The following is a 14,176-nucleotide window of genomic DNA, read 5'->3' as shown; positions in this document are numbered from 1 at the left end:
CATCTAGTAACTAGCCACGGTATTTTTAGTACAGTACCCATTATTGTTATAAAAATAATAATGCATATTTTTTGTAAAGGAGAGGGATTTTTGATTTTGTAATAGTTGAAGAAACCAATAGAGAAAAACAAAAAAAAAAGACACAGAGAACTCAGGATAATTAGATCGTACCTTTGTTATACACCACTAGGCCAACTTACTGTCTTTCTTAAATAATCCCCTTGCTTTAGAAATACAAACACATTCTTCCTATTACGCGTCATAATTAAAAGGAAAAATAATTCTTTTTTTTCGCTTTTTTTTTCAATCTTTAAAAACATTTTATTACATACACACCTTAAGTCATTGAATTTACTATCCTGGAATCTTAAATCTAGAATGTAGATGGCGCTGCTTCATAAAGATTTCACGTTCTTCTAAGTTCCCATGGCATGGGCTGACTATGGTCTATGAGCGACGCGCGGGCGCCGCGGCTTATAGTGTTGCGAAACGTTTATAGTGATGTGCTATAATTGTTTGCACACACATTTTGAGTCCTATCATTATTTTAAGTACAATGCCTTGGATGCCCTAATGTCTTGGTTTAGCTAGCAAGTTTCTATTAAATGCAATAATGTAAAACACAATTTTGATGCTTCACTAGTATCAAGTTATTGTGATTTGAGTGAAAATGATGATAATGTTGAACACATACCGTATGACGTCCGCCATGGTGGGGGGCGAGGCGGGCAGCCCGCCGTCACAAGCATCGCCCTCCTGCACACAAATATTATATTTAAAAGATAGTGATGGTCAGTGGAAGACATTTGTCTTCTGTGGTCCCTTTGTATCTAGTTTATACGGAGTCTGCTTTCTCAATCATGCAGCACCATTTGGTACGTTCTTTTCTGTTACGATAAATGGACCTTTATAATAATATGGTCTTTTAGTTCTGTGGACTGAAATCCTGAGCTTTTGTAGTTATTACTTCAACCTCGTGTAACTACACCAGCAGAAGCAGCAGCAGAAACAAGAATACCAATATCACTACCACTGTGAAGGCTCACCTGCGGGTGCGAGAGCGCGGCGCCCATGTCGCTCCGGCGCGCGCGCAGGCAGCACAGAAGCCGGCTCATCGGGCGCCCCGCATCACCGCGCCGCCCGCCCGAGCCGCGCCCGCCCTGCCGACAACACAACACCCTTTAATATTAACAGCTCATTCTTAGAGAGTCCTTTTATTTTTTATGGAGTGCTACTAAATTAATAGCTGCAAACCACTTTATTGAGAGAGTTGTTTACCTCATTTAAGTAATTTCTTTTCTATTAGTTTTGAACATAAGTAATGTGTCATCTGCAAACAAAACTATCTCATAAATTATCCTTATCAGGAAAGGCATTAAAGTAAATGAGAAAAACAAATGGTTCTAGTACAGATCCTTGAGGGACGCCATTATATTATTACAGTCAGACAGACTCAGTAAACAACATTCCATTGATTATTTAATGATTTATTTATTTTGCTATCATCTGCGAAAATTCGGCGAACCCATGCGACAACGTCACCCAGGTCCGACAAAATACTCTCTACGTACGTTTCACCCCGAAACCGGAGCATCCTCAGGATATGTTGACTCTACAACGTGCAATTGCAAAGTGTCGTTTTCGACCGAGTCTTCCTCGGTAACCCTCACGGGTCACGGGGTAACAGTGATCGGGGTGTTGGCTCCTCTCTGTGGAGTTCAACGCCGCCTGCAACGACAGGCGGGGCGCTGGGTGGGGCCTATTTAGGTCCGTGGTGTCTAATCCGGGTTCGTCAGATCCGGTGATTCCATTGATACTTACTTTTTACCTGATTATGGCGAAATCAAAAGGAAGGATAGTGATTTTCGCTGTCTATGTATGTATGCATGTATGTTTGTTCCATTATTGGTTGATTACAATTTGTCTTCACAAGATATGTCGTGGCATGCATGTTAGGTTTACAGAGACAGACCAATGTTTCATGTTGCACACAATCAAATGCTTTGCACATTTTAGTCACAAAACATCACAGCCCATTGTGTCACATGACTCCAAAAATATGTTAAACTAACTCAAAATCAACATGAGAGTGTAATTAGTGTGTAAATATTGAAATAACTATACTACAGCCTTTATTGATGAGTACTGTTTACCAACAAAGAAATTAGAAATGAAGGTAGAAAACGCATGTCATTTCATAACTTGTTTATTTTAAACTATGTATGGCTTGCTTATAAAATGTTACATAAAATATATTAACCATATCTAATTGTTCTAAGCTTATTAATCAAATTTATTTTCATTATTTAAGAACAAGTTAATTATAATAATTATTAGGTGTGAAATGACTAGTAATGTATACCCTCATTTTTAATTTGTTTGTTGGTAAACAGTACTCATCAAGAAAGGCTGTAGTATAAGTAACTGAGTTAACATGAGTGATACACACAATGATACAGGTGATCTGAGTTCAACCTCTTCCTTGATTGTTTTTATGTCCAGATACTCGTGCAATTCCGATATCTTGGTGAACCATGGAGCATTTGTGATGGTTTTTTAGAACTTTATTTTGGAATCTTTGTAATATTTCCAGGTTTGAGTTTTTTGCTGTGCCCCATAGCTCAATGCCATAGGTCCATACTGGTTTTATTACTGTTTTGTAATAAAACCAATACTGTCGGTCAGCAGGCAGTTGTGCGGTCGAAGTAAAGTTAAGTTTAATGTTGAAGTTGCAAGTGAAAGGACACAACAACAGAGGAAGGCCAAAGAGATGGCTGGAGTGTGTGAAAGAGGACATGTGTGTAAAGGGAGTGCATGATGAGTTGACGAGTAATAGACAAACGGAGGAGATTGCCTATATAACCACTATTTCACTATATTTTATTGATTCACTATAGGCCAATCAATCACAAACTGCCAAACTTGTATAAAAGGTATAATGGGAATGGAGCACGCAAAGGGGATATGCAAGGCTCAGCATGTGGGTAGACAGGGTCTTCTGGCTCCCTCCACAGGGATGATATTTGATGGTACATTTGAACAATAACTTTTATGACAAAATTGATTAAAACAAGTGTATCTGTTGTTCATAAAATCTTGTGATTGGAGCACCCTTTCCAGAGTGCAGTGGCAGCAGGCAGTCGTCGCGGTGTCCTGCGGTCGTGTCGTACGGTCGTGTCGTCGTGTCGTCGCCGGCGGTCGTGGGGTGGTCGGGAAAGTGACCTATATCGAAAGTGAAATGTTTTTGGGGGCGCGGCTGGCCGTAGCTTGACGTCACTGCGTGCGCATCCGAACCGCACGGGTTGACCCAGATAGGGGCTTGCGACACGGTTTAATACGCTATGTGCGTTGCCCAAATGTCAACAGCGCTCGTCTCGAGTGCTTATTGACCAACGATGGCCTATAAACCGACTTACAACACACTGTACGCGGAGTTATCTACGCAAATTTATGATCAAAAATCACTATGTTTAGACGATTGATAATCGTTTTTAATTCAGTAACATTCATGATTAGATGGTAATTTTGTATAAAACCATACACTCACCGACGATAACAGGCATCACAAGACGAAAATCCAATCGGTTTACACACTATCTACATAAACATTATATTTTAGTACACTATCTCAGTCCGCCATTGTAATTGTCAACTCGTTACTTTTAACTAATCACTACACGTAGCACAGCGGGCTATACTACGCGGAAGCACTATAAATAAAGCTTAGATTAGTTTTAACACAAATAAGTCACCAAATAAAGCTCGTCGGGTTAGAATTATGGATTAAAAACGGGGAACGAGAGCAACCCGTTATGTCTTCCCGTTCGCGATTCTGACACTGCTGCCAACTTGACGGATTAATAAATAAATACTTGTCATGCCAACATGCCAACAAACATTTGGATAATCTTCGATTTTGGACACAGACTACAAACTACTTACAAACATACTAATAGATTCACACGGCTCTGTCATTTGAATAAAAATGCCTATTATTTTACTTGTAAAAATCTAATTTTGGATATAACAAAGAGAGTATGCTTTGGAGCACAAGAATGAAATAAAACTTCTCTTGCTCTCCTTCTCAACGGAAGTTCACCTCACCCGATTACACTTTTCTAGTATATCGTTACATTTAAATCAAGATTTTTCATCATTATTATATTAAGATTACAAAGTAATCAATGCTTTGAAGCTTTTAAAGAAAAACTATATTGTTATTACTTACTTTTGCAACTAATTAAATAATGATGTAACGTGTTCGTATACGTGCTCACAATACGTTTATTTTTGTTTAAACTATTCTTGTGCTTACAACCGTCACTACAACGATACCAAATATCAAATCAATTCGTTATTTTACAGCGTCCATGCATAAGTAGTTCACTTTTTTGACGAAATACGATGGGTGCTTTATATCCACAGATTTATAGATACTTCGTTATAAATATCGGTCTACATAGTTCTTTGGCTGCCATTCTCAGCACGTCCAAACGTCAAGTCACGTAACTAATAACTAATCTGTGGTAAGACTTAAAAAATCATGGTTGAATGTTGAAGTTTTTTGAGGATTTATTTGAATTTTGAATTTTTGGTTTTACTGACTCGGTTTGAACTTGTTTCAATAGAAATTTATTTTTAAACGATTAATTTAATTCTTAGATTAAAATGACGAAGTTTGTGTAAAAAACTTAGTAACAGTGATATGAGAAAATGCCGCGAATCGCGATGTTGTGACAGTTTTTCAGTGAATGATAGTTATTACATTGTTATATTATATTTCCTAAATAAAGTAAGTAATAAAAATTTTAATTTATATTATTTACATACGACATGTTTATATTTTTGACCGTACCCGGCTCATTTCAGTGTTGAATAGGGTAAAGGATGACAATTTCAAATACAACTTTGATCCTTGAAAGCTTGCACCTTGCAGTCTTGACTCTTGAATCTCTGCAAACTTGTTTGTTAAAATCTGTCGATGCCCAGTAGTTTCGGGTTCTATTTGTAACAAACAATCATACCTTACCTCTTTATTTAGATGTATTGCATTATTTTCATTTTGTATTCTTCTATCCTTCTTTATCAACCCATATTTGGCTCACTGCTGAGGTCGAGTCTCCTCCCAGAATGAGAGGGGTTACGCTAATAGTCCACCACGCTGGCCCAATGCAGATTGGTAAATTTCACACACGCAGAGAATTAAGAAAATTCTCACGTATACAGGTTAACTCACAATGTTTTTCCTTCACCGTTTGAGACATGTGATATTTAATGACATACTAAGCAGTTATTTGTTTGGATTATGGTTCAGAGACTGATCTATGATAGACAAAGGAAAGAGTGAAAAACAAATGTGATATTTAATTTCTTAAAATGCACAACTGAAAAGTTGGAGGTGCATGTCCCTGACCGGATGCAAACCTACACCCTCAGGAGTCCGAGGCAGAGGTCATATCACGGCTCTTTTATTCTTCTATACTTCTATATTAATATTATAGAGGGTTTGTAATGTTGAGGGGGTCATACTAGACTGATTTTGAATATTCTTTTAGTAATAGGAAGCCACATTATTAATGAGTGTCATAGGCCATATTTTATCCCCATATTTCTGTGGTAACAGGAACTACGCATGTGAAACTGTAGCGTCTGTTGAACTAATTTTTTTTGTTGCACATAAAATTGTGCAATTAGTTAAAAAGACTGTGAGCAGATGTGTTTTAGGTTTGATGTTGGTATGTCATGAGTGTCCCCCACTAGAGACATTCACATTGTTGTTAACTGGACTATTACACATCCAGCTCCACGATTCTTTTCAGATGTTGGAGATAGTCTGGTATAATGAGCTGAGCTACCAGTGGATTGGGATGGTGTTCCAATCGCTGTGTATAAGTCCTGCTACACTGTTGGACTTCCTCTTATGGATATACCAGCACACTTCTAAACACACACCAATAATAACACCTAAGTAAATAAATATAAATAACTACAGTAATAAATATACATAACTTATATACACAAACTACATATAAACAAGAATACCTAATCATAAATATTACGTGCATATTAACATCATAAATTCGCGCGCATCGAGCCGTCCGCCTAGCTTCTTATCTATAAACCGGTTTTGCGTTGACGTCACAGCGACTCGCCGCGCGCCGACAGCCGTCCGCGCGCCGCACGTTCGAGAGAAGTCAGTCGCTTACCGCCGCTACCTACTTGTGCTCGCGCCATGTGTTTTATAGATTTTACGTATCTTTAAGTTTATATTTGTGTTTCATTAATAAATATCCGAACTGATTGTGTGAACTTATTCACATACCCGCCACACTGGTGACCCCGCTGGAACACGTGAAAATATAGATGGAGAACGACAGCAGTGACACGGATGCCACCGTTAAGTCGGAAGACCGAATTACCACGCGTCGATGCAAGAGGCGTACAAAACCGGTACATACAGCGGAACAAACGTTGAACCATAATATAAAAATAAAGGTTCCACCATTTTGGCCGGACGACCCAGAGTTGTGGTTCGCACAGATTGAAAGCCAGTTTGAGATCGCCGGGGTAACGTCAGAGGATACAAAATTTTTTTATATCGTGAGTAACCTCGACAATGTACATTCAAAAGAGGTAAAAGATCTGATTACCTCCCCCCCGGCGACCAACAAGTACAAAAAATTAAAGGAGGAGCTTATCAAACGGCTTTCGGCCTCCCGCGACAGGAAGATACAACAACTGCTAAAATATGAGGAGTTGGGAAGCCGAAAGCCATCACAATTTTTACGTCACCTCCAGAGCTTGGCTGGCCCCTCTATCCCAGAGGAATTTATTAAAAGCATGTGGTGCAGCAGACTGCCACCAAACATTCAGGCGTTGATCGCTTCACAACCCTCTGGAGCATTAGATAATTTAGCAGACCTAGCCGACAGGGTCTGTGACATCGTCTCGCCGCTTCCCCACGTCAACGCCTGTTCAACTTCTGCAGCCCAAGCCGCCCCAGGTTCCAGTATGGAAGTAATAGACAATAGACAATAGACAATAGCTTTATTACTAAAAGTTACATGCTTATTTAATATACTTAATCCAAAAAATTAAATGCGTAAATCCAAATAATTAATGTGATGGAAGTTGCACTAGTATAAACCGTGCCGCAACTTCCATCGCTCTTCCCTCATTATAGATGATTACAACATTCAAAATTAACAATCTAAAATTAGAGAAAATAAAAATCTTAATAATAAAAAACTAGTTAAATATTAGTAAAAGGAAAAAACTAAATAAACAAATAATAATAACAACGACGAGCGAAGGAAATAAAATAAAATAAAATAAATTAAAATACATGTTAGTTGAGTGTGCCTTAGAAAGTGTATGTGGGTTGATGTGTGTGGGTGTAGCATGTGTAGTGTGTGTTCGTGTGTGTGTGTGTGTGTGTGTGTGTGTATTCGTGTTTACGAATGTGTGATTAATGTGTGTTTGGTTTAGGCCGGTGCTATGGGCAGAGTAAAGATTTACTGTGCTATATTCAAGTGTATTCAAGGGTATTCAAGTGTAATTTATTTCAGTAAGTGGAGAGTTCCGAATTAAATATATATTTAGATAAATGAGTAGTGTATGTTTATTTTTCAACGGTAAGTAACTTTTCAGTATCTTCATATGACAGGTTTAATAAATACGGTATTAAAGTTTTTTTGCAATTCCTTTTATTTAGTGGGTAGACATTTAATACTGCGTTTATTTTGTTATATACGTGAGGACCTTGGAAACAGTAAAATCTTCTTATAAATGACGTTTTTGTAGGAAAAGGAGCCTTCGCCACCGTGTATTTCCTACGTCTGTCCAAATAAGAGGATTTGTATATGAGGTCACAATGCTGTTTTAATGAAATACTCAGTATATATAGTTTTCTCACTGAGAGTACCTCACAGTTTTTATATAGTAGTGAGGTTGGGTACAGAAATGGTCGATAAGTGGAAACCTTGAGTATTGCACGTTGTGCAACTTCAATTTTCATTAATGTAGTTTTGTCTGCACCTCCCCATATAGTTATGCAGTAAGAGATTATGGATTGGCATAAAGTCAGGTATATCCGCTTTAGTATTTTAGGTTCAACTACATGCCTAAGAGTTTTGAAAATATAAATCATTTTAGACAGTCTGCTCCTAAGATTAACAATATGTTTTTTAAAATTTAAATTACAATCAATGGTTATTCCTAAATATTTAATGTGTTCGACTTTTTCTAATATTTTGCAAGATGTACAACTATTAATTGTAGAGTGGGGACATGAATGTGCGGTAATATGGAGGTGATCAGGTAAATTAATCGTTTGTCGCATTGAAAAAGTTATATACTTCGTTTTATCAATGTTTAATGATAGTTTACTGGTTTGCAACCATTTTGTAACAGCATTTAGACCCATTTGTGCTTCTTTAAATACTTCAAGCCAGGAATCTGCAGCAAAAGCAATTGCAGTATCATCTGCATATGAAATGATCATACCCTTGTCTAATTGAAGACGAGTAAGCGCATCTATATATATAAGAAAAAGAGTGGGCCCCAGTATACTGCCTTGAGGTACTCCGTGAGTAACCAACAAGTCACTGCTAACAAAAGAATCTAATTTTACGCGTTGATATCTGTTTGATAAATAATTTTCAAAAAGTTTCAGTTGAAGGCCTCTTATACCAATGCATTCTAACCGATTTAGTAGGAGAGGTATAGACACGGTATCAAAGGCTTTTGCCAGATCTAAAAAGATGCACAAACATTTTTTATCTTTGTCCAGATTTGTCCCTATATAATTGGTCAGCGTGTGTACAGCATCTTCCGTTGATTTCCCGTGCCTAAAGCCAAACTGATTTCTAGATAGAAGATTGTTCTTTTCTACATATTGTGTTAATCTTGTATTTATTATTTTTTCTAAAATTTTTGATAATGCTGGCAAGATGGAGATTGGCCTGTAGTCATTCAAATTACTTTTGTTACCACTTTTAAAAATTGGTCGTAGTTCTGATATTTTTAGTGCTTTTGGGAAAATACCCTTCTGCAGGCAACAGTTAAAAATATATGTTATTGGGGGTATAAGATGATGCTTACAAATTTTTAGTATTTTATTGCTGATACCATCCCATCCCACTGTACATTCGTTTTTCAGGCTCATAATGATACTATTTACTTCATCCATATCTGTATTCATTAGCACAAAAGAACTTAGCCGACTGCCGGAAGCCCCATCCAACTTAGGCGTATCGACATTGTTAAAACTCTCTGCAAGATTTTTACCCACATTTATAAAATAATTATTGATACCATCAACCGATGATTGTGGTGTGCTTTTAATATTTAGTAATTCTTTATTATACCCTTTTTGTTTTGTAGTGTTAATTATATTTTTAAGGACGTTCCATAATCTTCTGTTATCATTTTTGGCCATGCTTACTTGTTCTTTGTCATAGTTTCTCTTAACTTTTTTTAAAATATTATTACAGAAATTTCTGTATCTTTTGTAAGTTAAACAAATGATTTCATTATCTGGACTATGCCTGACTTTTTTGTGCAGATTATCCCTATGCCTTATGCATCTAAGAAGTCCAGGTGTAATCCATGGTTTGATTATTTTCTTACGTCTAGACAGTGTGGCTATTTTCGTATTATTATTAACGGCAGTAGACAGTTTATCTATAAAGTAATCTAACGCAGTGCTTGGATCCTGATTATCGTACACTGGTGTGAAATCTGTATTAAGTATATCTGAGTATATTTTATCTGTATCTATATGTTTAATTGTGGTTGTTGTGTATTGTGCTATAGGATGTTTTAGTTGCATATTTAGAATTACGGGCTTGTGGTCCGTTATTTGGGTTTGGGGTACAATAGTTACAGATGGATTCGTTGTCTTTAGAAATACATGATCAAGACAGGTTCCACTAGCATCTCGTGTTACTAAGTTATGAGCAGGCAGTAATCCATGAAACGCAGTTACATTTAAATATTTTTCTGAATTAGCATCAATTTTATCTGGTATAATATCTATGTTAATATCCCCGATAATCATTATATTTTTATAGTTCGAAATATTTTGAAGTAAGGTATCCAATGATTTTAAAAAGTTATCAATATTCTTAAAAGACGGCGAACGGTAGATAGTAATAATGACAATATTTTTTAATTTTACAACTAGGCAATTAGCATCTTGAAATGGTGGTTCTTCAATGTTGACTTGTATCTTATCTTTAATGTACAATACTATACCATCATTTTGGTTATAGTTATTTTTTGTTGATGCACAATTATAACCATTTATGGATGGAAGAGACAAAGTATTTTTCAGCCAACACTCTGTTAAAATTATTAAGTCTAGGTCTATTTTTAGCCTAGCAAGTAAAACTTCAAAAGAATTCATATTACAATTAATACTTCGTATATTTTGTGTGATAGTTGTAAAATTAAAATCATTCATGGAATTTATATAACGATGGCAATATTTGACATCACACGATATTTGTTTTGAAACAGTCACGTTGTCTATTTCATCAAAAATTTCATTAATGTTATTAATCATTAGAGTTGAAAATTAAGTGTTTTGGTATTTTATGTCGTCGTTTGACTTTATTAAAAATATGAAATATATGTGATTTAGGCCAAAATATCCAGGTAATATATGTAAAAAATGTGTAAAATTGTATTTGTAAAAAATGTGTAAAATTGAATAAAATGTTAATAAGTATATGATATGACAATATAAAAAATAATTGTAAAAGTATGTAAATTAAAGTTGTATACTCGTATGTACCAATAATGAAAATTATAGGGTATTTTAAATGTGTTAAATCTAGTCATGCAGTTAATCTAAGTTTTTCTAAATCCGCCTCCGTACTAATTTTAATCTGTGGAGATTTTTCGTCTTTTCGAAGATACACTATTCCTCGCGATGTCCAGCAAAAAGCGTATTTTTGGTTTTTTTGTAAGTTCCGTGCCATGTAAAAGAGCTTTTGTGCGTTATGAGTCAAAGTCTCTGAGATATATATGGGTTTTTTTGGTCCAGTATAGCTTAGATCAGAGGTATTCAGCTTATCCATTTTGGACTTTGTTTTATTGAAGATTTTGACTTTATTTATTATTTTCTCCTTAATAATGGTATTGGAAAACTCTGTAATGATTGGGTTTGATCCATCCTTTGCATTAATACGGTAGACATCTCGAATATCGGAATCGCTTATATTGATTTTTAAAACTTTTCCAAGATCCTTTATATTATTACAAATATTTTCCTTAGTCTCTCCATTTTTTTTAGGGATGTTACGTATTTCCAATCCCGTAATACGCGACTTTCTCTCATAATTTTCAAGTTTTTCTTCTAGCTGATGGATTGTTAGTTTATCTTTTTTTCGTTGTGATTCCAAAGTCGATATACGGGTCAAAAATTCATCATATTTACTCGACATAGTGTCTACACTCTTTTTTAACTCATCGTTTTGTTCTTTGATGTTAGTTATTGTGTTCTTCAGGTCCTTAAAGAGGCTTTCCTGTTGTCGGGTAAAAGCGATGAACATGTCGTTAATATCTGACGGAGTATATGTATTTGTGCACTCATGTTTGCGTTTTTTGCGTTCAGTTGTACTAAGTCCAAGCATCGGTAAGTCTGGTGCCGAATCTCCGTGTTGTAGTTTACTACCTGTGACGGTGCGTTCAAAGGTTCCGTGCGCGAGCGCAATGTCTGTTAAAGTCGTTTGTTTTAGTGATCGTTGGGGAAGAGGCGAGGCGGGGGCTGACTCACGATCGCTCGACATTATACTTAGCTCTTTGTAAGACTGATTACCAGGAGACCATATAATACTCGTACTATTTGAATCTTACTGTAGAGGTCTCTTAAACTGGTCAGTCATCGAGATTCTGCATACAACGACCGTTTCCGTCCACCTTTCATTGAGCTCTTGATTGATAACGTTTGCATGTAATGCCAGAAGCGTGGTAATACAGTCGTCTCTTTTTTCCAAAGGTGTTTATGACACACATTAAATGCTATCTCTCTTTAACTTCTTTGTGCATGTGTTTATTAGTGACTTACGTGCGAGTGTGGTAAATGGTGATCGGGCTGCTTGAATAACTGCAGCTTCGTTATGCACTCCTTATATATTCACTACTATTAAGCACTGATATTTTATATAAAAAAATATTTTAATATTTAATTATTGTTTCAAATGATACATGAAATGCGTCTATACTCTGTCACGGTCCGAGGGGGAGAGGATGTTAATGTCAAGGGAGATAGCGGAGCTGAAGCAAGCTGTGAAAAATCTGACGATGCAACTAAACAGGCAGGGCAGAAACCCCGAGCGCTACAACAATCGCAGACGTTCCAGGTCCAGGTCTACGAGTAACTATGAAAAATTCCCAACCTGCTGGTACCACTCCAAGTTTGGCGCTAAGGCCACGAAGTGTACCAAACCATGCGACTACGGCAGGTTGGGAAACTCGCAGGGCAGTCGATAATGGCGACAGACGACTGCTCAAAGTCACCGGGTCGCCTATTTGTCACCGACCGCGTCACCAAGAGGAACTTTTTAATAGACACCGGGAGTGATGTTTGTGTTTACCCGAGTAGTGCACTACGCGAATGTCGGAAAACTTCTTTTACATTGTGTGCGGCAAACGGTACGGCTATCGATACTTACGGGTACATTCAATTAACAATAAATATAGGTTTACGCCGCGACTTTCCATGGCGCTTTATAATCGCAGATGTCACAAAGCCTATTATCGGCGTAGACTTTCTTTCCTACTATAAACTAATAGTAGATATAAGTAACCGTAAGCTTATCGATAGCCTAACCAACATTAGTAGTATAACTGGTATTATGTCACCCGACTCGCGCGTAACTAGTGTTAAGATACCGGCTGGCGGAAACAGTAGGTATCATAATATTCTGTTGAAATTCCCCGATATCACCCGCCCCGCCGGTACACCAGGCACAGTTAAACATAACACACAACACTACATCCGCACTACACCCGGTCCTCCTATATCATGCCCCCCTCGTAGGTTAGCTCCTGACAGGTTAAAAATAGCGAAGCAAGAGTTCGATCTGATGCTGAGAAATGGAACAGCGCGTCCCTCCGAGAGCCCCTGGTCATCCGCCCTACATTTAGCCCCGAAGAAAGACAACGGCTGGCGACCATGCGGAGACTACAGGCAGCTCAACGCACGCACTATACCAGATAAGTACCCGATAAAACACATCCATGACTTTGCTCATAGCATATCTGGTTGTACAGTATTTTCCACCATTGATCTTGTCAAAGCCTATAACCAAATCCCAGTTTTCGAACCTGACATCCCTAAGGGAGCTGTCACAACCCCATTTGGCCTCTTCGAGTTCCCATTTATGAACTTTGGACTACGGAACGCAGGCCAAACGTTTCAACGTTTCGTAGATGAGATGACCCGAGGTCTGGATTTTTGTTATTGTTATTTAGACGATTTTTTAGTCTTCTCTAGGGATGCTACGGAGCACGAGCGACATCTCAATGTACTCTTCGAAAGGATGACGAAGTATGGCGTTCTAGTAAACACCTCTAAGTGTGTTTTTGGGGTGTCAGAAGTAGAGTTCTTAGGCTATCATATTTCAGCCACTGGTACTAAGCCACTGGAATCCAAAGTGCAAGCCATCAGGGAATACCCGAAGCCACAGACAGTGAAATCTCTTCGACGTTTTTTAGGTATGCTTAACTTTTATCGGAGGTTCATACCTAATGCCGCGAAAATTCAAGCACCTCTGAACGCTTTATTAACCGGTTCTGTAAAAGCTTCGCACCCAGTAAACCTGACAGGCGAAACTCTCATCGCCTTCGAACAATCAAAGGACAGTTTATGTAATGCTGCCTTATTAGCACACCCTGATTGCGAAGCCAAACTTGCTCTTGTCACAGATGCGTCTGACTTAGCAATAGGTGCCGTGTTACAGCAATATAAAGAGAAAGCCTGGCAACCCTTGGCATTCTTTTCTCGGAAGCTTAGCCCTTCACAACAGAAGTACTCGCCCTATGACCGCGAATTACTTGCTATATATGAAGGAATCAAATACTTCCGACACATGCTTGAGGCCCGCCATTTCATAGTCTATACTGACCATAAACCTTTATGTTATGCATTCCACAATCGGAAGAATAA

At 37.6% G+C, this 14,176-nt stretch overlaps 2 protein-coding genes across 8 annotated transcripts in view; one reads left to right on the top strand and one right to left on the bottom strand.

Moving 5' to 3' along the window:
• Positions 1-3,860, bottom strand: part of LOC112056045 (BTB/POZ domain-containing protein 7) — a 37,396-nt gene extending 33,536 nt beyond the window's left edge. For 5 of the 6 annotated variants that reach the window (XR_008252224.1, XR_008252225.1, XM_052890125.1 and 2 more), the window contains exons 1-3: positions 3,548-3,860; positions 1,047-1,160; positions 695-756 (exon numbers count right to left, since the gene is read on the bottom strand). Coding sequence is in view for 4 of the 6 variants with exons in the window: in XM_052890125.1 (XP_052746085.1) it covers positions 695-756; positions 1,047-1,115 (131 nt within the window). In the remaining 2 variants the exon portion in view is untranslated. The remainder of the gene's footprint in view (positions 1-694; positions 757-1,046; positions 1,161-3,547) is intronic. The other variant, XM_052890128.1, reaches the window with a different exon arrangement.
• Positions 3,861-4,534: 674 nt separating this feature from the next.
• Positions 4,535-14,176, top strand: part of LOC112049382 (E3 ubiquitin-protein ligase RFWD3) — a 23,896-nt gene continuing 14,254 nt past the window's right edge. Inside the window, exon 1 of one of the 2 annotated variants that reach the window (XM_052890130.1) lies at positions 4,535-4,792. The gene's annotated coding sequence lies outside the window, so the exon portion shown is untranslated. Of the gene's footprint in view, positions 4,793-6,999; positions 7,018-14,176 lie in introns of those variants that run through there. The other variant, XM_052890131.1, reaches the window with a different exon arrangement.

Source organism: Bicyclus anynana, chromosome 27 (assembly GCF_947172395.1).
Source record: "Bicyclus anynana chromosome 27, ilBicAnyn1.1, whole genome shotgun sequence".
NCBI lineage: Eukaryota > Metazoa > Arthropoda > Insecta > Lepidoptera > Nymphalidae > Bicyclus > Bicyclus anynana.
This window is presented reverse-complemented; position numbering and strand designations above follow the sequence as displayed.